Below are 26,272 nucleotides of genomic sequence, written 5' to 3'. Positions count from 1 at the left end.
AACCCTAACATTGTTTAGTGTTCAAGTGCTAACTATTTTGTTTGGCAGAAGCATTAGAATTACTATTATTATTGAACTATTTATCAAGATTTTTACTGAACATTTGTGTACTTATTTTCTTAAAATACAATCATGGTGTTTTACTGCCGTTGTTATCAAAGCAATAAAGCACTTGACACTGTACTTTTGTTAGCACTGGTGCAAAAGGGGCCAATTACCTTCCCTTATCTGCATTTCCATTCTTTCCAGATGCCTCTGTACGGGGCTGCGTATCAGTGACATCACAGAATAGGGAGCTGGGGTGACGCTGCTTTCTTGTGTTGTTCACTGCTGTCCATAAACAATCTGTTATATAGGGTCCTAGGACAGAGCAATAACATCATGCTATTCCCCTTTAATCCGTTAACAGTGTAGTCCTAATTACAATCCAGCAACCAAATGGGCCCCAATTAGATGTTAATTGAATTACAGCATTGTTGTAGCTGTAAAAACACTGGCGGGAGTAACACACAGCTGTCATTTGTTTATTCAAAGTTAGCAGAAACCTGTAACTTGTCAAGTCCCTTGTGAAATCTCATTTGCATTTTTAAACCCGTCATTTCAGAGAACAGCAAAGAAAAAGAAAACACTTGATGGAGCTTACTTTTTTTTTTTTTTTTTTTTTTGCCATTTTGCCTTTATTTAATAGGAAGGATAGTATGTGCTAGACAGCGACAGGAAAGCAGGGAGGGAGAGAGAGGGAAGACATGCAGCAAACGACCGCCGGTCGGATTGGAACCCGGGTCAGCTGCGTGAAGGACAAAGCGTTCCACCAGGTGAGCCCTTGATGGAGCTTACTTAATTGATAAAGCTCAAACGTTGAGAGCCAGTCCTCACATTAATGACTTAGGATGTTTTCCTGGCTCCTGACTGTGATAGAGTACAGCACCTGAAGTCCAGTGAATCACAAGGCTCATTAAAGCACTTTAATTATTATTCGTTTTCAAAGAGCTTAATTTAGAACGCCGCCATAAAATGTTACGAGTTGTTGGATACCTAAGTCTTTTATTATATTTTTTACTAGGGTGCCTGCAGTGCCTTTTAACCCAAGAGAGCAGTAAGAAGTTTCAGAAAATATTTAAAAAATAGTTTGATTACCATTTGTGGCAATCGGACAGATTGAAGACACAGGTCTGGTAGCTTCGGGTTAGGTCATATAACGACCAGTACGGTCTAAAACGATAGTCAGCCGTCCACCACGATCCAGTCACACCCCCAAAGCTTCATATCATTAAAGTTCTTTCGACTCCCTTTCATATTCACACTCACTCTGTATGCAGTGGAGCTGGATTATCTCATTGCTTTTGCAGGAATCTCTTGTGGTTTATGGTGTCCTGCCACTCAATCGGTTTTTCTCCCCTGCTCTTTACAGAAGAGAATGAAAAAGATAGTGTGTGTGTGTGTGTGTGTGTGTGTGTGTGTGTGTGTGTGTGTGTGTGTGTGTGTGTGTGTGTGTGTGCGCGCGCGTGTGCGCGTGTGCATGCATGTGTGCGTGCGTGCATGTGTGTGTGTGTGGTGGGGTGCACTGAGTGATAGAGGGAGATTGATGAGGCAGTAAGAGCAGCAGTAATTACTGGGTGTCCATTCCCCAAGCCAGATTGGCAGACGGCTAATATCACACAGACCCCTGGCCCTGACAGACACCACCCCCCACCCCACCCCACCCCCCAACGCAAGCCTTCAAACACCACCCCAGCCCCTCAGCCCCTCAGCCCAGGCCTAATGGTGTGTGGGCCCACTGATTTCCCCATGTGGTAGTATTCCTGCAGGGATTGGGCCTCTGTATATATTGAAGAGGGAAGCGGGTCTCTGGAGTGGCTTTTAGGATTGGAAAAGCTCTGTGGAATTGCTCATCTCAACAGCCCTGCAGTATGATGGCCGTGATTCACCAAGCGCTGTGATTGGGTCGTGATCTGTCAATACTTGAGAGAGAGAACACTGTGGCTGGATATTGGTGTTTTTTAATAGTTGGCGACGGCACTGTGTGTGTGTGTGATTGTGATCTTGTGGCTTGCACCAGATACACACACATGTTCTTGGGATTTATAAGCAAGAACAAGTAATCAGGACACACTTGAGTGAGGTATCAGCACTGGTCCAGGATCAGCCTGTGGGTGTCCAGGCAGTGCCCAGTCCTACCTCTTCATCTGGGCTGCCCTCCCTCTCTCTCAGCATGGCTCTGCCTCTCACACTGCGTCGAGGCTTGCTTTTAAAGGAAACCACACCTCTCTTTAATTAAAGATATGTAAATGTGGCCTCAGCTGGATTGCATTGGTTTGGTGGTGGTGGTGGTGGGGTGGGAGAGTGTCGGAGCACGGCTCCTAATCCTGACTAATTAAGGATTAATTACAATTGATGGGAGCCTTCCACCCCTCTGTAGTAGTGCACATCGCAGTCCCACACAGTATGTTTGTATATTTCACACCATGTCATAAATGCAGGGGAGAGATGGAGACATCAGGGCGGGTGGGGAGTGGGGGGGGGGCATACACCAGCCATCCCAGGATTAGGAGTATGTTTTGGGTTATTGCGGATGCTGGGGACCCCACTCTCCTTCTAACATCCTGGAGCTCTTTGTCAGGGAGGGAGTGTAGATGGATGACACTTGGATTGATGTGTTAGGGCCATATGCTAATCTAGAATAAGTTGTCTGCCTCACGCAGAGGTGTGAACACACATACAACAAACACTTTGCTGTCATGGTGTCTGTTTTACATGGGCTCTGCTATGTACAGTATGAGTTAGCTAAGCCAATTAAGGATGCTGTCCCACACTTCCGCTGGCAGAATCTTATCCTCACTTGCCACATTGCATAGGCACAGAGTGTTTTTTTTTTATTCCTTACTTAGTTGGAACATTGGACTTGTGCGGACCAACCATGTAGCCTCAGCTCTCTCTGGCACCATCTGACTGTGTCATAATGCTTGTTCACTTGTTATAAATGGGCACTGCTCTTCTGATCTATCGCTTAATTGCCATCTAATTTGCATAACAGTGCAAATTAACGACCTCTCAAATGAGCGTTCATTTTTCACAAAGTCTTTAGGAGCTCCTTAAGAGTCGGTGCTAATGAGCACAGGAGGCAGCTGGCCTGATGAGAGTTGACTGGGGGAAGATTCTAGTGGTGCTATAACAAGCCTCCTGCTTGGGTCCTCTTCGTCATCCTCCTCTTCCTCCTGTGACATTTCATGCTTCCTTCCTCCATGCCTCCATCTTGCTCTGTGGCTAATACTGTGCTGCTGAACATTGTGTCTAATACTGTGCTGCTGAACATTGTGTCTAATACTGTGCTGCTGAACATTGTGTCTAATACTGTGCTGCTGAACGTTGGGATATTGTCTTAAATCAATTCAACCACAGGGGCTCCAGTGCTTCCTCTAGGATTTGTTTTCCAGCAGGGGGGCAAACGTTTTGTTGTACCTGCCTGGTGGTGGGGCCATGTATTACGCCTGCAGTCAGAGTGAACAGCTAATTAAAAGATATGAAATAAAGTGACACTTGACTACACAAAATAAACTTGAGAACATATTTACATATTTACAACAGTGTTTCCTCTAAAAAAAAATTAGCGGGGGGGGGGGGGGGGGGGGTTCATTGTACCTGGGTCATGCGCGCGTGGAACGCCGGCGGTCGGAGAATTGCAACAGATTTTCTTTTCTATAACATGATGTGCTGCTTGCTATAAAAGTAATGCAGCCTTGCCAACCTGCACGCATTAAAGAGTATTCTGTATTCAAATATATATTTGAATATAAAATCTAATATAAAAATGAAAAGAATATGAAAAATGTATATTTTATTTATTGTTGTTGTTGTTGTTGTTGTTGTTGTTGTTGTTGTTGTTGTTATTAAACAAAGTAAAAAAAAAAAGAGGCTAAGAGGGCAGCATAAAAAAAACATACATTTAAGTTTAAAAATTTCTGACCAAGCAGATTTGGGATTGCCTAGGCATTGCACGATCTCGCGAGAGCTTGGTCCACTGTGATGCAGCGTACCTGCCTCACACGAGATCTGGGCCACTACACTCTGGATTTGAGCATCACTATGGTAGTCTGCTTCGGCGGCGCACACTGTTCCTCTGGGCTTATTTGCTGTCTCTCTGCGCCGTCCTCTGCGGTGCTCTGCTGCCCGGGCGGCCGACAGCTCGTGCTGAGATTGCATGGCACGGTTGCCTCTACATGAAAGAGGGTCACCTCGCAAGGCCCGGGGAAGTTCCCCCTAAAAGTCTGTATCTCAGGTAAACAAGTCAATGATGTTGCTGCAGAGTTCCAGTCATAGATCCATCAAAGGGCAAAAGAATTAAGTCTGGCCACCACACAAGGCAACATTCCACGTGCGCTCCTCACAGCTACTCCATCAAGCATGTGAGTCCTCCAAAACATTTCTCTGCCTTTAACATCCGTTCACTTCCTCCTTAGATCTAGGGGAACATGACGTCACACCCAGCCCTCTAGCATGGTTAGCCAATCATGACAGCTCAAAACTTTTTCACCCGCCTACATAACTATTCTTCATTCACCCAGGCAAACTGGCTCTAAGTGACAGCTAGACGGACAAATATGCGCACCTAAATGACGTCATCAGAGGACATATTTTCCAATCAAATCTGTCAACTAATGTTAGTCAATCTCATCCATACTTTAGCAATAGTCTCGGCTGGGGGCTGGGGCAATGACATGGGTATTTAAATAGTTGGCATGTTGGTTTGATACGGACAGCTTTGAAGTCAAACGCTATAATGCCTCTTTGTCCCACTACATTAGCCTCAGTGGCAACTGGCAAGGTTTGCAGCCTGGCTGAGAGCATCAATAAGAGAATACATTGTGAATGTAAAATCTATCTAACTTAACATTAGCTGGTTATCTAATATCTATCTACCTTCCTCTCTCTCCTTCCTCTCTTCTTCCTCTCTCTCCTTCCTCTCTTCTTCCTCTCTCCCTTCTGCCTTGGCCGTGTGTCGCACCTTACTCTATCAGTTGTTTCAAAAGAAAAGTAGGGATGCCCCGATCATGCTTTTTGCCAACGGTCGCGGATCCCGGTCGTCTATAAGCCATGTCTGCCGATACCGTCTAGAACAGGGTTTGTATGTACTATGTATGTATGTATGTATGTACTATGTATGTATGTATGACCTGGGCATCAAACCGCTCTGAAATCAAAGGAGCCACAAGCGATTTTCAGCTCACTAGAAATGTTAATATCTGCGCACATAAACATGCAAAAAAATACATGTGGAGTGCTGGGTCAAGCTTGATAGACTTTCTTCCTATCTACACTTGCTCTCTGCGTAGGCTACAAGCATACAGTGATTTGCTGATCACTCCGCGAGTGCGCTGTGTCATTGGCTGTTGTGCTCTTTCGTAGGCGTTCTTAGGCTGTTGCTGGTCGCCTAGGTAACCTGCATTGGTTAGATTGTTTAAAGACTTAAGACCTTGATGGTGCTCAATAATGAAGCTGCTGAGTTTTCATCAAACGCTGTTGCATGGTGACACATTATTCACCATGAAACAGGAAGCTGTTTTTGAGGTGCTATAGGATACTTGAAAACTCAAAAAACTTGGCAGACGCATCAGATGGGGTTTAGATCTAATATCTGATATGGGGCTTTGGGGATGGGGACTGGCAAGATGCTCAATAGCTCGGAGCTCCACGCTGCGGCATATCCCAACACATCTTTAATAATTTGATTTGATAATTTAATTGGGAGTAGTATAGTTTCAGTTTAGTGCAGTTGTATTTGCATACTTTCTTACTTCAGACTTTTATTTTTAAATCATATTTGTAACTATTAGGAAAGCTGTTACGGAGAATATATCTGATAACTGGCAGAAACTATGCACATTAATAAAAAATATCATATATTTAATATATATATCATATATATATATATATATACCGTATATATGTTTTAACAGGATACTCCTAAGCCGTTTTCCCACATGAGTACCGGAAAATTACCTGTAAGTCAATATCGGACATTTCCCGGAATTTCCCTTCACACCTGGGCCCTCGCATGTGGGAATAATATAGCAGCGAAATTAACTGTATGTTGGGGGGCGAGGCGGCACTGCAGAGCGGGTGGCGTGTCGGCAAAACTCCGATGGTGAAATAAGTTTGCTTGTCACACAATAAATCACACTCGTTTGACTTAAGAGGGCATGTATGTTGTATCATTCACATTCGCTAACCAGTCTTTGAACTGAAATATTTGAAGAAGTTGGGATCCCTGTCTGAGAGAAATAGCCTGGCTGGTTCGATGTTTATCCGTTCACCTGCGTCGCGTTGAAGCACTTTTTACAGACTGGCTTCGTTTGATGTGTCCGGGCTTGCCTTCGCTGTCGGCAACGTAAGCAAAATACTTCCACATTTCGCTTCGTGCATTTGCTTTCTCTACAAGCGTTGGGCGGCTTGCAAGACTCAGAGCTGTCTGTGTCCCTGTCGGGCTGCTGACTGAAGGAGCAGGACTGAAGGACTGGCCAGAGAGCGAGCAGGCAGCAGAGAGGGGAGAGGGGGAAATCAGCACGCCCACACATGAAGCTGACATACCGCTCTTATTATCACAAGATCATTTCACCATTGCTTTAATGTGCGCGAATGATTAGATTATGCCTGCTGGAACATTAAGCAACGTGTGTACACCTTGACTTGCACGTTTCACACTTGTGTCCCTGATCGCGCATACCGCTCTTCTGACTGGCTCGAAACTGGTGAAATGTCCGCGATGACGGGGTCACGCTTATACCGGAAACAACTTTCACACATGAAGGCATTAGACCACGTTCCGGTCATTTAGCGGTAAAAAGCGCATGTGGGAAAACGGCTCTAGAACAACTGACAACAGAAGTGTACTGTAGTGTGTGTGTGTGTGTGTGTGTGTGTGTGTGAGAGAGAGAGTGAGAGAGTGTGTGAGGGTGTGATCATTCAGGAAGGGGGACACCATAGTCATCGCTCTGGTGTCCCAGGCCCTCTCTCTTTAGTTAATTAGGGGGCTGATTAATGAAGTGTTGGGCTGAAGTGTTGTGTTTGCCCAAGGTGTGAGTTCTCCAATTCACACCTTAATCACAACACACTGTTTACTCTGAATGCTTACCACTCGTGCGTGCGTGTGTGTGTGTGTGTGTGTGTGTGTGTGTGTGTGTGTGTGTGTGTGTGTGTGTGTGTGTGTGTGTGTGTGTGTGTGTGTGTGTGTGTGTGTGTGTGTGTGTGTGTGTGTGTGTGTGTGTGTCAAGGTTTTTTTTGGGGGGTGGGGGGAATTTTTTTCTCCCCCCAATTGTACTTTGCCAATTCCCTGTACCGGGCATTGCTCCACCCACTCTGCCAATCTGGGGAGCGCCGTAGACTAGCACATGCTTCCTCCTATACATGTGCAGTCGCACCAGCCTCTTCTTTTCACCTGGCAACGAGGGGGATCACGCTATTCCCAGTGGGCAACCTGGGAGCATTAGTGAGGCCAATGCAGAAGTAACACTGGCTGCAAAAATAATGTAGTTGCATGGAAGTGAATGTGAAAATGGCACTACTTCTCACTTGATTTATGGCTCCAGTAAACACTGACCTAAATGACTTTATGAGGCCATCCCTGTGACTCACCTGGTAGAGCGGCTTCTTCAATACAGCATGACGTTTATTTTGTCAATTTTGATCCCATTTTGAGTCAAATAGATGATAAAAAAGACTATGTTTTGGGGTGTGATTGACAGGTCACCACGAGTCCAAAAACCAATGGGTTACGTCCAGATATTCATGTTCCTTCCCAATTCCCCCGTCCCCCCGTCTGTAGTCTAGTGAAGAGACTAGGGATGCGCTGACCACTTTTTTGTGTGCCTGGATCGTCTATGAGCCAATGAGCCATATCTGCCCGTGTTTTTATTGTTGTTGTTGTTGTTATTGTTGTTGTCATTGTTGTTAGCAGCTGGTAGGCTAGGCTAGCAGTATTATATGGCGTCCCCCCACTTATATCAGCTTTTATAGTGATACTAATAGATCTAACAGTTTCCATTTTACATCCATTTCATCAAGTATCCACATTTTCTTTTCTTTTTTTACTACCTCAATATTTAGATGATGATTGTAAACAAAACCATGTGCTTGCGTTGGGCTTTTAGGTAGCACATGTGCCTCAGACTCTGTGTTGCCAGATTGTTGCATTTGCTGGGCGGTTTTGTGTGCATTTTGGCAATTTTTGAGCCGTCTTTAGACTGAAAACAATCACTCTATCTGGCAACCCGACCCTCCGAAGGGGCGAAGATATAACTTCTCCATTTCAGTCTTGGTAGCTCAAGGTTCACCATCAATGCAATGAAAATAGCTAACGTTTAACTACCAGGACCATTGTTTACATTGTTTCACCAAACTCTGATGTTAGAACCAGCATCAATCAATCAATCAATTTTATATATAGTGCAAAATCATAACAAGCGTTATCTCAATGTGCTTTACTTAGAGCAGGTAGAAGACCAGGCTCTTCATTTTAGACACAATTGCAAGCAATTGGCAGAAGAAAGAAAAGCAGCAGCAATTGGCATATGGATTGGGCTAATGAAGTTGACTGTACTCTACAATAAAACACCCTGGCTGCTAGTAGAATGCACACAATTCTTATGCTGAATTTGCAGTACATAAACATCTCACATAATGTCCATTTGGCAAGTAGCCCGTCAGGACCATGTTTCATTTCTTTATGCTGGTTCTTGAGCGTTAATGGGTCAAGCTGGAAACTAGCCCAAGGCCACCTTTCTTGCACCCAAGCCCTTTCCCCCCCCTTTTAATTTCTTTTTCTTTTTCTTTCACCACTAACACATTCTCCAGAGATGGCATGGTAAATAAAAACACTTTTAACAGGCATGCAGCAACTTTGACCATATTTGTTAACCGTTAACACATCATATTGTTGTGAGACTGCTTTTAGCGTTAGTCTCCTATTCGTGGTTGTAGTCCACTACTCGTAGTAGGAGGCGGAGCAGATGTGATTATGCACTTGCACCGACTGGATGTAATGAAGGTGAAATTTGTATTTCACTGCATGGCTTTTAAAGGTCAAGAGGACTCTGACTGACCAAGCTGCTGCCTCTTCTTTAACACCACTCACCACTGTTTACCTGCACATTTGGAAGCCAGACTGCCCAAAGCTCAGGGGAATTATGAAAGATTGGACCAGGCCCAATCAGGTTTGGACATACTGTATAAGTCAAACTTCCACTCAACTGCCATCTTTGTCTGTCAGTGTGTAAAAAAAAAAAGGTTTCATAGTCTACAACCGTATTGCTTGGAGCCTGCAATCTAAATTCAACCAGTGGGTTCAATAGCCTCAGTCCACCACAGTTCAGGAACAAGTCTATTCTCTTCCATACATCCATAGATGTTCTATTACTATAGATGATTCACCGCAGGCTCCGCCAATTCTAACAAATTGTAGCAGCAAGTCTCCCAAATGGTCACGTGCTCACCTCTCCCCTCCTGAATTGTTGTGAGAGGACTGTGCCTGGTGACGCAGGGTTAGTGCTGACCTAGCAAGCTAACTCGAAATAGAGATCGTGAGTTCCCAAACTCCACACAAACCACACATATAAACACAAAGCTGCCCCTTGTTAGCTCAATACAGTTGAAACTAAGATATTCCATTAAAAAAAAAATCTAGCCACAGATTTAGCTACTACATCAACGAACTTCAGCTTTAGCTTTAGCTAATCGCTCCCTGCTAACATGAGTTCCTGTTGCCAACTCTCGCGAGAGTGTGTTGCTGAAATAGAGACAGGTCTTGAACAAGTTTAATTTTCTCCTGATCTGTCTGTCTGAAAAATGCCATTTTAGTGTCAGAATATTCTGAAGATATGTGTCTTTGGCGAATGGGCAGAATATTTACTTTAATGAATAGGGGGCGAAAGAATCTGTCATAATCTGAGATCACGTTGACGTTTCCCATTGACTCCAATAGACTCAGACCTGCCAAAAACCTCCTAAGTGGGTGTGTCTGTGGAAAAGCATGTGGAAAAGCATGAGCAAAACGCGTGTGTGCCAAAATGACAGGAACTGAGTTGGAGTTGGGCCGTCTTGCTTGAAATCCCATCGTGTTTAGAGTGAAAATCACCATGTTAAAAAAGTGCAGCTGTCATTTCATGTAGGTAGATTGTTCCTAGTTCTCGTTCTCACTAGCTGCAGTTGCATTGCCCAGACCCTAGTTCTGTGGTTCTCAAAGTTGCGTCCGGGGACCCCCCTGACGGGGTTCCAGGGGGTCCCCCAGCAAAAAGGGGAATAATTCATTTTCACTATAAATCCATCCATAAGTAACACAATGACAGAATGTATGACAATTTTGGTCATGGGTTTCATACACTTTCTGTAATAAAACGTCTAAAAGCACAAATCTTATCAGATGGGGGCCCCTGGGACAAAATCATGTCAAATGGGAGTCCATGGTCTTAATTTGTGTCAGTTTAGGGGGTCCTTGATGTGAAAAAGTTTGAGAACCACTGTTCTAGTTTATATCCAACTATGAATTTAAGCCCAGCATATACACAGGTAACAGGTTTACCTTTCATAATAAGTGCTGCAGTTGAGATTTGTTTTTGCAGAGTTTTTGTGAGCTAAATTTGCATATTTTTTACATAGCATATTTTCATTGTGAAAACCATCACTCTCTGACCCATTCTTTTTATCTGAATTCTCTGCCTGTAATGAAAGGAAAAACTGATGTTTTCGCAGTCCTATCTTTTTTCTCTCTCTCTCTCTCTCGCTCGTTCGCTCTCTGGCACGTCTGTACTCTGAATTCTGTATATTTCTGTAGCCTCTCTCTCTCTCTTTCTCTCTCTCTCTCGCACATACATATCTTCTCCTGTGACTCCTTTTTTTCAATTCTCCTTGGTTCTCCTTCTACCCTCTCTCTCCTTACCTTTTTTCTTTTTTCCTTCTATATCCCCCTCTCTCTCTCTCTCTCTCTTGCTCGCTTGCTCTCTCTCCCAGTGAAAGGCTGAGAATACCCAAGGGAGCTGATGCAATTAAAATGCTAATCCTGTCTGTCTACAGAGAGAGGGAGAGGGGGGGGCTGACAGCATGAGGGATTGCGGCTCACATGGAGAACTCGACTGAAATGGAGAACAGAGGGAGAGGGGGGGCACTGGGGGGAGGTGGGTGGGGGTGCGCCGAAAGGGAGAAGGGGGAGGGGATTGGAGGGTGGGTGTGTGTGTGCGGGGGGGAGGGGGGGGGGGGGGTGGCAGAGTGAAAAAGGGGATGCTAGCGAGGGAAAAGACAGACAAGGATAAAGCATGTGCCGTGAGCTGAGCGATGATATACTGACTGCGTTTAAGTCTTATCTCTCCCTATGTGTGGAAGACATTACAGTTAATGTACAGCGCTACACTGTTGGTTAGGTTGTTCACCCCTTACCTGCAACACTTCATATATTGTGTATTGTGTCTTGCACAGCACAGCGTCTCCATCCCGGCTGTGCACAAATGAGAGTGATTATGTATGCAGTGGAAGCCCAGCTGGATACCCTGAATATTTCATAGTATGGGTTAGCTCGCGCCGTCTCTCAATGCCACACAGCCCCGGCTAGGCTGCTAGCGTGTGCATAATGGTGTGGTTTCTGTGGATGCAGTTTGCGAGAGGGCCTTTTTAAACTGTCTCTCAGTACTGGCAAAAAAGGAACATTTCCAAATCATTATTCGGAGCATTCCAAGTTTTTTAGTCCTTCAGTAATTGAAGCAGCCCAGCGGCGTTGTCAAGAACCAGTTGATCAAAAGGAAAACACTGGTTAGATTTTGGAGCGAAACAGCCAGCCAGCCAGCCAGCCAGCCATCCATCCAGCGCTCAGACCTGTAGGTTCATTATTTTGTGTGGCTTGTGGTTTCTCTGTGAGTGGAAGAATTCAGACTCCCTTTACCCTTTCCCATGCCATACGTTCCCTTCTCTGTGCAGCATCTTAACTCATCTTAACAGCCACCATAGCCCCCACTAGGCCAATAGACTGTGCCTGAGTGCAATTGTGGGTAATCACAGCTTAATTGGAGTAATTAGGGGAATGTAGGGGCGTTAGGCTACAGCTGGGGGCCATAATGAGGAGTCGGTCCAAAACAGAGGGGGGAGAGGTGAGAAGCCTGAAGAGCCACAGTTGCCCTCTTCACTGCAGGTCAGTTGCCCTCTTCACTGCAGGTCAGTTGCCCTCTTCACTGCAGGTCAGTTGGCCTCTTCACTGTAGCTCAGCTGTACACCTCTGTGGATTAAACACTGAAGATGGTCCTTTCCTCTCTTAGCTCCTCTTTACATGATAATGATTTCTGGATAAAATGGCAAACTTTTGTTGTGTTTTGGCCTGACAGTGGCGTTTTGGGGGCCTGAAAATGCAAACTTTTGAAAACTGTTGTGTGTTGTTCCGGAGTTTAATCTTTTTTTGCTGTGGGAGAGACTAGGGGTGAATCCCATTCTTCTTAGGTCGTTTTCAGACTTGATAGTCTAGAGTCTCCTTGGTTCAGACCAGATGCGCTGTGTAAAGTGTCTGGCATACTCTTCGCGCGCGCGCTGGAGGCGGGGCTCCACGGAGGGCGCGCGCACTCTGCGCGGGCCAAAACAGAACATAGTCAGTGCGTGTAGCAAGCTACTTTTCCCATGTTGCTCGTTGCTACATTTCTCTCGCGATAGCTTCAGTGTAGTGAAGCTATGTAGTAGCTATAGTAGCTTAGCTTACTAGATTTTCCAAGTACGGTAGATTTCTCGCCAGGAATTGGTGGACTTCTGCTGGTCCTTGTGGTCTCTCCGTGTTGTGTCGTCATAGAGATGCGGGTAGAGGCGGACTTGCTCTGACAGTCTTCCCTCAAAAGCGTCCATGTTGACAATGTGCCAAAACCCGACGCGCTGATAGAAAAATCTCCATGGACGCGCCGCGCCGCGCTCAGGCCTCGCCCCCCCGACACGCCCCGTGCGATGACGTCAAAATGGCCGCGCGCCCTATGAGCTTGGCTGGGCAGGAAGACTATGCCAAAGGCTTAACGGTGTGACGTAGCAAGCATGGCTGAAAGCGGCTCCATGGTGGAGGAGTTCCAAAAAGGGGAGTGACTTCTGTAGTGTGCAAGTGGTTTGCTTACAAAAGAGCATGTACAACAAACCACAGTCATATTTGAAGGTACATTTGAAGGCAAACTGTTACGTTTATGCTGTGCTGACATAATACATGATATGTTCTTGAATAATAAAATATTTTTCAGTATTTTGTCATACTGTCAAGTAGAGCCCGAATGATACTGGATTTTTGGGGCCGATACCGATATTAGGGAGCCAAAAAAAATCTGATATCGATCATCTTCATCACAATAATAATAATATATAAAAGGGAGCAAGTGGGCTTTGTCTGTTTCAACTTTTGTCCCACTGATGTCACAATGGCTATGTATTCCAGTCCAAACTGCTGACGATTGCAATCATACAAAAATCCCCAAAAGTTGGTCGACACAGTTTCACCAGTCACCAAAACAGGATGTGAGGAATGAAGATGTTTTTAACAAATAAAATGCTCCTCTTCAGCCCATTACATACAGCACAGTTGACTATGGGAGCTGCCAGCGTTTTCAATCGTTTTTGCGGGTCCGTCTGAACAAGGATCATCATTATCACAACATTGTCGTATGAACGCAGATTGAAAGACCAAAAGACAACACAAGTTTGGCGTTTTATGCAGAGACCGTTCTCTCTCGTATAAACGAGGCATTAACGTGTGGTGAACTACTACTGTACTCTAGCTGCTCTGCTGCCTCAGGACGGCCCCTACCCCCTAACCCCCTAACAGCAGAGCACAGGGAAATCACACAGCTAACCAGGCACATTCAACAGGTACAAAGCAAATATGTTCTTCTGATACTCGATGGGCCAATAAGCTATAGGTTATCTACCTAAGTAGTAAAGAGGTGTTTTGTGAGTGACTGAAGGGAGAGTAGGGAGAGAGGGATGGGCCAATCGAGGTCATTAGTTCAATCGGCTGGGTCTGCTGCATTCCTGAGCCCTGAGATGGGGGAGCAGCAGAAGAGGAATGTGCCCTGGAAAAAGAGAAGACCTAAGTAGAGGAAAGAACCAGGCAAGAAGGAACAAGAAGAGAAAAAAAACCTACGGCGAGGGGAGGAAAGAAAAACGTGGAATTGGATAGGGAACTCGCTGGAAAAAGAGGGAAAGTTGGAGGCATTGTTATGAGCGAGGCCTTAAATGGTGGAACAGAGCCGTCTTATGAAATGGTGACGAAGTCTTGGAAAAGGAAGAAAACTCGTCCACGGTTGTAAACTTGACGCCACATTGTTTTTGCTCTCATTTCGTCAGCATCTGTAAGCTTTACAGTACAGCAAACACCTTCCTGAATTCTGTCGTCGCCGCGGCTGCCAACTTGTTTTCAACATGAATGATGATCTTGTTCTCTATGGTGACGCTCTGTGTGACCAGCGTAAGAGACTGTGCTAACCAGAAGCTCTTCAATGAGCAATTTAAGTGCACCCTCTTCCCATTTGATGACGAGCTTTTACTAACTAGCATAATCCTTAGAGGACAAAGCACTTGAGTGAGTGCCACCCATTTTCCATTGGGATTAATCTTCCATATTGTCAACATCTGTCTCCTTCAAAATCCTCTCTGACTTCACTGCTTTGTCGTTTTAGTCCATTGTACTTGAACTTGAATACAGACCAAAACACAGTTTGTGTTAAATCATCTCAAACTAAATTTACATCAATAACATTTTCACTTTGTTAGCGCATGTACTTCCAAATGAGTTTACAAACAGTCCTACGACCAACTCCCCCCACTTTTATATTGCAAATTCTCTCCATGTGCTCATTTAGCTATTTAAGGCTGCAGATGGAACCCTCATAATATTGTTTTTCTTCATGTGTTTTAGTGCCTCTTTCCACTTATCAGTAACAATAAAGCTTGGTGTATAAAAGCCCATTCCCAGGCCAGCGAATACTGGAGGTCGATTTCCCCCCTCTACTCTTACCTTGAATGTTGATGTAATGGCGTTGGAACTGTTAACTATATTGTCTCAGGTTTTTATACATCTCAGTAATAACATGTTTGTAGCACAAATGAAGCGTAAAAAGAATGCACCCATCCCACTGACCTATGATGCCAAGTTACTTCTCTTACCTTCTGAAGTTGGGGAAAAGGGGAGAGGGTAGATTAAGCCAAAGAGGGTTTAAACACTTACAGGTCTGCAGACAAGACAGTTTTGTGCACTTGAAACTTTTCAGTGAGTGGTTTCTTTGCAAGGGAGTGAGTGTGTGTGTATGTGAGAGAAAGAGAGAGAGATGAGAGCATGGCTTGCGGCTGACAGAGGTCCTGGTTTAATACAGTGGTGGAGAGCAGCGACTGATAGCTATACTTATGGCCAGTGGGGCTCATAGTGACAGCACATGCACTCCCATTACTGCTCCCATGCCTCATGCCCCCTACTCCCTACTCTCTGGCAGCCTGCCACCGAGGGGCCACACTGCCCTCTGCTGGCGGCCTGGAGGGGACGCAGGCTCATTGAGAATTCAGCCAGGCTCTCGGAGCAATGACTCAGGGGAGAATCTTGACTGGGTTTTGACAGCGCTGCACTTCTCTTTGAATTTTAGCATTGATAAAGTGTCCTCCCATATACTGCTAGAACCCACAGTATTAGCCTTCTCTTTGACTGAGGGCTAATGTGTGCTCTGTCATTTTTCAAGGTCTACCTAGGCTCGGGGTCTTTCAACTTTGTAACCAACAAGTTTTCAACTTAGATCTAGATACGTTTTCTGGCCAAAAACAACAACTAAAAATATTAATAATATTAATAATAATAATAATAATAATAATAATAATAAAAAATAATATTTGTTTAAACATGGAATAGAGCTTTGTCTAGTACACACCAACATGAGATCTTTCCTGCTTGACTTCATTGCTTTCCCTCTTCTCCTCCCCAGTGCTGAGTATCCGAGGTGTGCAGGAGGAGGACCCCCCAGACCCCCAGATCATGCGATTGGACAACATGCTGCTAGCCGAGGGCGTGTCGGGACCAGAGAAGGGCGGGGGATCAGCTGCAGCGGCCGCAGCTGCAGCAGCTGCAGGGGGCTCACCCAATGACGGCAGCATCGAACACTCAGACTACAGAGCCAAGCTCGCCCAGATCCGCCAGATATACCACTCTGAGCTGGAGAAATACGAACAGGTGGGGGCTGAATAATGACATCTACACATATATATAAGTGATATAATAAGATAAATTCCGTTCAGTCAGGGTTAGTCACTCTATTCTGCTGTACTAAGGTTGTCAAAAGTATCGATAATTTTTTCAAATTGATACAATACTCATTTGCAACAGTATCAAAACCAGCAGTGCTTTTTCTTAATGAAAAATTAAACGTACGTTACTACTGATTTGTCCCTCCCTATCATTGGTGGACGGACATCTGTTGCTTCAACAAGCTAAAAGTGTTCTTATGGGGGTTATGGGGCCTAGTTTATGGAGAAGCGTGCGTCTGTCCGTCCATCTGTTTTTGTTTATTTTTTTTAGACCTGAGCAATATTAAAAGGAAGTGAAAATGTGTATATTGTGAAATTTAAACCCAACGGTAGCGTATTTAGGTTTTTGAATTCAACCACAGCACTGATGAGTTCCTCCTCTCTGCTTGGAGGCGCTTAGTGAAATAAGCTGCCGTAGTGTTTTCAATGAACATCTGCACATTTTGGATCAGGGAGAGATGTGCCATGAAGAACTGAGAGTCTACAGGTTGTCATGAGAACTAAACACTACACCGACTCATTTCACCCCATTTGCACATCTTTAACCAGAGAGGAAGAACTGAACAGTGAAACCAGCTATGGCTGGAATGACAGCCTGCTGTGCAGACTCTCGGCCCTCCCTGGGACATGATTGCCTGTCGCTGCTCTTGATACTTGTTGGTACAGGGTTTAGAACCACTATCAGCTTTGTTTTATGCTTCAGTTGCCAACGTTCACTAATCAAACCACAAAGCCTAAGATGACTATATTCTCCGTGGAGGAGAGGCAGCTGATCATCAGGGGAGCTGAAATCACAATCAAAGGAGCTGATCGTTAATTAGGCCCACGTGTCATCGGCTTAGATGCGCCATGGGAGCGGACAAGAATGTGTACTTATTTATTCTTTCCCCAGTGGAGTCAAACTCTTGATCTCTCCTCGCTCCAGGCCTGCAGCGAGTTCACCAACCATGTAATGAACCTGCTGAGAGAGCAGTCGCGCACGCGGCCCATCTCTCCCAAGGAGATCGAGCGCATGGTGGCCATCATCCACCGCAAGTTCAGCTCCATCCAGATGCAGCTCAAGCAGAGCACCTGTGAGGCTGTCATGATCCTGCGCTCTCGCTTCCTTGACGCCAGGTCTGTTTGTGTGTTTGTGTGTTTGTGTTTGTGTGTGTGTGTGTGTGTGTGTGTTTGTGTGTGTGTGGCTGCCTGTTTGTGTGTGTTAGATGCCTGTTTAACACGAGAATGCCAAGCATGTTGGTCATTGTCCCTTATCTCTCTGTGTCAGACGCAAGAGGCGTAATTTCAACAAGCAAGCGACGGAGGTGCTGAACGAGTATTTCTACTCCCACCTGTCTAATCCTTACCCGAGTGAGGAGGCCAAGGAGGAGCTGGCCAAAAAATGTGCGATCACCGTGTCTCAGGTGAATTATGCTGCCAGTGCTACTACCCAGTTTCCCCCTAGATACTCTACTGCTGTTTCCCCCTAGATACTCTACTGCTGTTTCCCTCTAGATACTCTGCTGCTACTACCCTGTTTCCCCCTAGATACTCTACTGCTGTTTCCCCCTAGATACTCTGCTGCTACTACCCTGTTTCCCCCTAGATACTCTGCTGCTACTACCCTGTTTCCCCCTAGATACTCTACTGCTGTTTCCCCCTAGATACTCTGCTGCTACTACCCTGTTTCCCCCTAGATACTCTACTGCTGTTTCCCCCTAGATACTCTGCTGCTACTACCCTGTTTCCCCCTAGATACTCTGGTGCTACTACCCAGTTTCCCCATAGATACTCTGCTGCTACTACCCTGTTTCCCCCTAGATACTCTGGTGCTACTACCCTGTTTCCCCATAGATACTCTGCTGGTACTACCCTGTTTCCCCCTAGATACTCTGCTGCTACTACCCTGTTTCCCCATAGATACTCTGCTGCTACTACCCTGTTTCCCCATAGATACTCTGTTGCTACTACCCTGTTTCCCCATAGATACTGTGCTGCTACTATCCTGTTTCCCCCTAGATACTCTACTGCTGTTTCCCCCTAGATACTCTGCTGCTACTACCCTGTTTCCCCATAGATACTCTGCTGCTACTACCCTGTTTCCCCATAGATACTCTGTTGCTACTACCCTGTTTCCCCATAGATACTGTGCTGCTACTACCTTGTTTCCCCCTAGATACTCTACTGCTGTTTCCCCCTAGATACTCTGCTGCTACTACCCTGTTTCCCCATAGATACTCTGCTGCTACTACCCTGTTTCCCCATAGATACTCTGCTACGCAAAAGCTGAATAACAGCACACAATCTTGCTGACTGTGTGATTGAAGCACATGTGAAATTGTTCTCTGCTAGAATAACAGTATTTCCTGTAGATTTTTTTATTTTATTTTATTTTTTATGTGAGACCCAGGATCCCTCCTGAGCCCATGCCAGTTAAAAATGGCATTGATTATTTGGATATTTATATCATTATATGTGGACATTTGTGCTGTTTATTTATTTATTTATTTGGTGGGGTAAGCGGAGCAATAAGGACGGATGATGAAATTTCCTCCTATATTGATTTATTTTCTAGCTGTGGGGGCAATTTTCCAGCTGTGAGGAGCTAGCGCAGCTAAATGTATTTAAGAGCAACACTGCGTTAGAATATCTAACATCCATCTGCTCCTCAGGTCTCTAATTGGTTCGGCAACAAGAGAATACGCTACAAGAAGAACATTGGTAAGTTCCAGGAGGAAGCGAACCTCTACGCAGTTAAAACAGCGGTGGATGCTGCCAATGTGTCTGCGCAGGCTAGCCAGGCTAACTCTCCAGCGACACCCAACTCAGGTACCACATGTTCCATCAGTCTCTCATCTAGACACCCCACCCCCTTCCATCACCAGGCTTCAGTTCCTACACACACTTTAGTTCAAAACACTGAAACACACACTTATGACGGGGGGTGGGGGATGTCCCAAGGCAACCCCGCACTGCACAAGAAATGCAGTCTCACAGCCAGCTGGCACACTTTGTGTTCAAAGCCATGTGAAATTATCCTGTTTTATGTTGCATTCAATGATTGGCAAAGGAATTGCATTGGCTGACATATGAAACAGAGTAGGCTATAGTAACAATTCAGTATATAAACTGAAACTGAAAGTACCAGCTAATCCTTTGTTTATTGCTGTAGTTTAAGATCATCTGCTACTGTAGTAAGCTAGATCCAGTGTTGTCTTAACTTCAGTTCACCTCTAAGAATATTTGTTTCTTTCCTTGCTCTCACTTTTGCAGTACAAAATGCAATGATGTGCTGATTTCTTAATTCCATAAGTACCGCCCCCCCTTCCTGGCAGCACTTTGTTGATCCATTTCCTTGGTTTCTGGCTGCACAGCTCTCAGTTCCTCCACACTGTAGTTCCTCCACACTGTAGTTCTGCTACTCAACATTTCCAACCACAACGTGCCACATTTAACAAGTTATCAAACATGTGACTTCAGAAAAACATGAAACAAATTTTTGTCCTGCTTGCCATTGGAGTAGCCTAGCTAGATCTCCTTACACTAACAAGACAGGATTATTATGATGTTGCCCAATTATATTCTCCCAAAACCTCGGGCTTATGAGTAAATAGTTCCTAGATCATTTGAATGTTAAACAGTTGCCTATGTTGCCCGGTCCACATAAGATCCATGAACATTGACTGGATTGGATGAATTGAAAACAGGGGTTCAGCCTAAAGTTGCCTAAATCAGAACAAGCTCAACATGTTCATTACTAGGTTTTGGGTTGTGCTAAATGGTTTGGTTAAGACCAGACTACCGCTGTGGCTCAAAGATGACTGAATATTGTGCCTTGTGGGCATCCTACGTCTGCTTGTCTGTCAGCCAAGCTTTACAAGAATCAACTTGTGCTGTCTTTTGTGTGTTTTGTCTGTCAGGTTCTTTTCAAACATATTTTCAAAACACTTAAATGTCACTTGAGTTGTTCTGATATTCTTGGATATCAGCTGAAAGGATTAGCCTGATGTGTTTGGTCTGAAGCTCTTTTCTGTACATCTCTTGCTTGATTTCATTCTCCAATCATCCCCATTGTTTTTTCTGTGTTTTGTTTTGCTATCGCGTGAGCCACCCTGTTAACTGTATGTATGTAGCACATTGTCTAAATTTTACACAATCTCTCGCTCAACACACGCAGACACCACAATAATTATATAGTAACCTCAATTTGCTGAGGAAGCAGACAGGAGCAGGTAGGTGATCATTAAGTTGTTTTGATTCAGTCAGTCCTCTGCTAATGCTTCCACAAGCTGAAACTCCTCATGTCCTCCACTGCTGTCAACCCCACCAGCCAGCCACCCGCCTTACCCATCAGCCCCAAGCAAGATTGTAGCCCATGATGACAGAGGAACACTGCCAACTGACATTTGCCTTTTATATTCAGTCCTAATCTTTCTCAAAAGCCAAATCCATAATCCAAGTTATAACAGAGGGGAAGCCCTGCCACACAAATTAACTACGGTAATGACACTTAAATGAGCATTGAATGTATTTTGAAGCTTGGGTAATGGTGGTATCTTCTATCTGGGATACATTTCAACAATCTGAACTGATGTGCACATGTCAGTATGCTGAAATGAGAGAATCCCAGCTTGGAAAATGAGCTACTACCTTCGCCAAGTTTTTGTGATGGGGACATCTTTTGGCAGTACCAGTTCAGGGTTGTCAGATTTTTTTTATTCATTTTTTAAAATTAGTGTGGTCAGTTTGGCAGCGGACTACTGTGATGTTACAGTGCATTAACACGCTGTTGTAAAGCGGGTTCGCTCTGGGCTCACCCGCTCAGACCCTGCTGGCTGAGACTGCAGCAGTGACTCGGGTCATCAGGTGGGACTGTACTTTTTGCTAATCAATGCCCATGATCCGACGGTGACCTCTGTCCCCCGGGGCACCCTGGCGTGGCTGATTGGCTGCGTGTATTGCCCGCAGGGTCATCGGGGTCATACAGCTTGTCTCACACAGGCGACACCTTCCTTGGCCTGCGTTCGCTCAACGGGGAGGGTCTCAGCATCGCCCCCTCTCTACAGCCGCAGGTAGGCACTGAGGACATTGACAAGTTGACCTCAATGCCGTCCACCCAGCATTCCTGGGCACCCACCCCTAGCCTAGCTCCTTCTGGCCTTAACCTCACCCTGGCATTACCTTTGATCGCACCTCCCTCCCCCAACACACACACACAGATACCCTGCCGTTCCTGACCCTTGTCTGCCCAGTACGGTGTGTCTCGCCGAGCCTAAAGGCTTCACTCCAACCCTTGCTCACTACCTCCTGTGCTTTTTACTCCTTGGTTTTTCATGCCCTTCCAACATCTCTCCATCCCATGTTCCGCATTTTCCACCCCTTCACCTGCCCTGACCAGGTAGAAGTTTCCTCAAACTCAGTTGCCCTTGTGCTTGTTGTTTGCCCTGTGGAAGTGCACCGTTCCATTGTTCTGGAAGGATCCACGGATTTCTGCTGTTGAGTGCTTTAATATGGCTTTGCAATTTACAACAAACAAAACAAAATGAGACTTGATGGCAAGAAGACATAAAGAAAAACTTATTTTGAATAGCGTGGCCTTTTGGCTTCAAACCCCAGTTGGCATTGAGGCATACAGCAGAGGTTTGTGGAAGCCATCACTCTTCTGTTCAGCCTGTGTGTGTAGTTTGATAGAAGATATGTGGTAGTATTATTATGTGGTATTTGTTTAGTTTTTGATTTAGTGCTGACATTTGTGGGTCTTTTTTGTCTCTGACAGGTTCATACCCTGCACCGTGCTACACACCTGATGGGCGGCTATGAGGAGCTGTCGGGCAGTGGCCTCTACACCCCTCACCGCCTGGATGTGAGTACCATTTCTAAGCTCCTCTTCAGGAGGAGTTGATTGATATGATGTATGATGATGTAGTGATGTATGTAGTGATGTATGATGATGTCGTCTATACACATTTGCCATTCAGTAACGCTTCAGTAAAACTGAAACTCCCTGGAAAATTGGCCAGTAAGCACAGAATACTCAGTGCTTTGCAAATGCTCCCACCTACCCGTCCGTACTTTGGTCCAAACGGATATAAGGCGGGGCATCATCACAAGGCGGGACATTCGCTAATTTCTCAAATCACCTGCCTCGGTTTTGTTTACATGATGTCTCCTGATTGGTTGAATACCATCAAACTTCCTCTGGTCTGAAGCGTTTTTTTCCTTTTCTTTGGAAGATGACAACTTCCTCCGGACAAATTTTAAGTACAGACAGACATTCGGAGATTGTGTAAGAGATAGACTGCCTTGAGAGACTACTCGGTGCTTAAAGTCATGATACAACTTGAATACCCTTTTAATAGAATATTCTCTCCCCTGTCTGTAGGCTAACAACAGCTGGCAGGACACCCCCAACCCCCCCTCGGTCACCTCTCCTCCTGGTCCTCCTGGCAGCGTCCACTCTGACACATCCAACTGAGACAACGTCTCTCCCGCAGCCTCACCTTCTCCCCCCCATCACTTCCATTCCTGCTGCGGTCGGCGCCGACCACCACCCCTCCACTCCCCATCTATCACTGTCCCTCGACCAGACGGCCGCGAGAGGCCGCACACACTTTTCACAAACCCTCACCGCGCCGGACCACAGGACACAAACCCTCACCGTGCCGGACCACAGGACACAAACCCTCACCGTGCCGGACCACAGGACACAAACCCTCACCGTGCTGGACCACAGGACAAGGACAGCTGAACAGTAGCTAGGAGGATTTTACCCTCCACCCCACAACTCTGTTTAAATGCTGGAAGCTCCATAACTCGGAACGGAAGAGGGCCGGAGCCGACTGATGTCGAGACAGATCGGAAAAAACATCGTCACTACTACGGACCTTTTGAAAAACCACTCACCCAGCTGTGTAGGTGATCATGATGTCTGTACATTCTCTGTGTATATGCACGTCTTAACTCCATACAGCCTGTCCATGTGCTAATGACCTCTGCACTCGACCCTTTGCTCTGGAAAACTGTGTGTGATCGCCTGCATCTCACCAAGCGTTGGCGCCGGCATCTGACAGCAGTCACCGGGCTGTCGCCAAACTCTGTGTGGATACGGATCACTAGGGAGCTCTGCTCACCTTGCTTGTACCAAAGTGCTGCCCAACACATCCTGTTCCTCCATGAACGCCCTCTGGCAACTCAACACAAAGACACTCGTCGTATCGTCCCATCCTTTGTAGCTTGATGTTTCGTTTTGTTGGTGGAGATTTCAAAGTGAATACTAAGTGAATAGTTCAGAAATGCACATGATGTGCATGCACCCCTCCCCAAACACACACCTCTCCGCTTTTCAGTCCTTTTCATAGTGAGCAGACATATGAGACGTGTCAAGCACAAACTTTGGCATCCTTTTTTCCGGGGTGCCTCTGTGGGGATCACTGTTTCAGCCAGTGCTAAATGCTAACGCTAACTCTGGACCAGGTAGGACGGGACACTATAGGGCTGATGTGAGGAAAGGGTAGACAGAAAAATATGTTTGGTTGAGTGGATGTAATTAACAGCCCTTTTTGTTGCTAACCAATAGAGGGTGTCGTAGATGGCTTGTAGACTTTATTTTTTCTTGCTTTCTGTCAACTAGTTTGTTTGATTGTAGCCTATTTTCTAATGCTGTTTCACCAAGAATGCACCAGCCACCAAAAAGTAGCTCAATAAAGCGTCTAAATGAAGTTAGGAGAACGGGGTGGAGAGATTCTGGGGGCAGTGATGTGTTATCGGGACAAATGTGACATGAGTTTAGAAACGTGACAGTCTTCCATGCATGTAGGATGTAGGTGTGATATTGTTTTCATTTAACCTTCCGAGTTTTTAGCTTCACTTTTATTAACAAAAAAAGAAAGGGTATAATGATTTCAGACAGACCAAAAAGGAATAACGTGTGTGTGTGTCTGCGTGGGCGCGTGTACAGTGTTCTTTTGGGTGTCTCAGTCAAACTGGCCGGTGCCCCCTCATACATTTGTAAGCATCCTGGAGGCTGGGTACTTCAGCTGAGACCTCCTCCCTAACTTGAAACATGTAAGCTCACGGGCCCAAGGCAACACACTACAACCTTCTATTGTACCAAAACCAAAAATACCACCATCAACAATGTAATAATGCTACTCTTTATGTGTCTCTAAAGTTGGTGCACAGCCACCTTTTCAGTTTGAGGAGAGGAGGGAATTCTATTTGTAACCGTGTCTTTCTATGTGTGGTGTCGTCATGCCTCAACTTTGATTTTATTTCGGGGGCTTTCGTTGTGGGGCGTCGCGGGAAGGTGGGCGGTGCGAGGACCGTCACATGACATCACAGCTGATTTGATTGTGTGCAGTTGAGCACCCATTCCATGAGGAGGCATGCTCTCTCCCTGAAATTCTATCTTCTGGTAAACCACAACCATTTCGTTTTTCAGTTCTTTGATTTAGCCGATTGGCAAGGGCTTCTCGCTCTCCTCTGTTACCAAAAAAGGCAGCACTGGGCGTAGTAAAACACTTGTATAAGACACACATACGATGTTTTTGGGGACTTCCATCCTTTGGAACTATTTTATACATCAACTAGTATGTGAATAACAAAGCATTTTGATAGTGAGATAAAGCCTTATGAAGATTTAAATGTAAATCAAGACTTTGTCTAACCATATGTTACAGAACAATACTTGAGCTTGTTAAGCCCGTCATGTGTAATATCCCAGATTTAAGTACTTGTTTTACTGTTACTCATCACATTTCATATGGCTATATCTTACAAATAATGTTACCACCACACCAAATTACCGTGCCCCCTTTTTCTACCAGTTGTAATGGATGTCACTGTACAGTTTGTGGAATGTTTCAGTATTTTCTTTTCTTTTATAAACTTTTATGTTTTTTGTTTTTTTAGATGCCAGGTTCATTTGGCCTTTATTGTGTCGCAGGGTTCACGATGACTCTGTTTCTATCAATTTTCAATATTATTTGGGTCTTTTGTTACATAACTGGGTGGCAATGTAGGGTTTACTGGTATAAATTCATTTGGTGCTGTGGAAATACTATTTTATCAGTTGAGGCTTTCAAATGAATTTGTATTTGGCTACATTGATCCGCGACCTGAGTCATATCTCAGATCCCCCCCACACCTTTCCCACACTCCTCAGTTTTGCAGTCACTCCCTTAAATTTTCATCCTCCATTTTCACCAATTTGTTGTGCTTCAAAATGCCTCTACAGCAGTGTTTCCCAAACTATGGGCCGGGGCCCAATTTGGGTCGCGGACCCGTGGGGGGTGGGTCGCCAACTGGTCGTCATGGCAACTCATTCCATATGTTTTTTTGTGAGTTTGGGTCCCAGGGAGACACAAAATGTATCTTTTGGATCCCAAGATGAAAAACTATGGAAACCCCTGATCTACAGTATTCATAGGTTTCGAGTGAGACCTACTCAAAAGTATAAAAAGTACAAAAAAGGCACGCACATCCAGTGAGGGGTTAAAACCAGGTGCAGGACCGAAGTGCAAATAAGTAATAAAAATAAAGTCCGCACACTGGCAGCTGCTCCCAAATATTTATTTGACCACAAAAAAAGTGACGTTTCGGGCAAAGTCCTTGTCTGAGGAAGGGCTTTGCCCGAAACGTCACTTTTTTGTGGTCAAATAAATATTTGGGAGCAGCTGCCAGTGTGCGGACTCTATTTTTATTACTACTCAAAAGTATCCCATGGAACACAAAGGAAATTTGAGATTCAGTTTATTGAGGAGAAACTGTAAAAAAAAAAAAAAAAAAATCTGATGTAAATAGTCGCGACTATTTAAAATCTTCAAATAAATCACCTACCACAACTAGGTGTAAAGATGTAGATGGAGCTTGTTCTCTGCAAGGTTAATCCTAGTCATCTTTGCTATGGTTTCCTGTGGGGAAATTTGCCTGGAGAAACCCCCTGAAATGCAATCTGTATATTTGCATATAAGCGTGGGAGGTCAGTTTTTTTTTAAGAGTTTTGGCCACAAATTAA

At 45.0% G+C, this 26,272-nt stretch overlaps 1 protein-coding gene across 2 annotated transcripts in view; it reads left to right on the top strand.

The window, feature by feature from the left end:
* Positions 1-25,836, top strand: part of pbx4 (pre-B-cell leukemia transcription factor 4) — a 37,420-nt gene extending 11,584 nt beyond the window's left edge. The window contains exons 3-9 of one of the 2 annotated variants that reach the window (XM_083649827.1): positions 15,960-16,204; positions 17,204-17,394; positions 17,546-17,681; positions 18,930-19,086; positions 21,226-21,329; positions 22,034-22,120; positions 22,640-25,836. In XM_083649827.1, the coding sequence (XP_083505953.1) occupies positions 15,960-16,204; positions 17,204-17,394; positions 17,546-17,681; positions 18,930-19,086; positions 21,226-21,329; positions 22,034-22,120; positions 22,640-22,732 (1,013 nt within the window). In that variant the 3' untranslated portion in view covers positions 22,733-25,836. The remainder of the gene's footprint in view (positions 1-15,959; positions 16,205-17,203; positions 17,395-17,545; positions 17,682-18,929; positions 19,087-21,225; positions 21,330-22,033; positions 22,121-22,639) is intronic. The other variant, XM_083649826.1, reaches the window with a different exon arrangement.
* The last annotated feature ends 436 nt before the right edge of the window (positions 25,837-26,272 follow it).

The sequence above is a fragment of the Poromitra crassiceps genome (genome assembly GCF_964638095.1).
Source record: "Poromitra crassiceps genome assembly, chromosome: 13".
Lineage (NCBI taxonomy): Eukaryota > Metazoa > Chordata > Actinopteri > Beryciformes > Melamphaidae > Poromitra > Poromitra crassiceps.
Note: the sequence above shows the minus strand (reverse complement) of the source record. Positions and strands in the feature narration are given on the sequence as shown.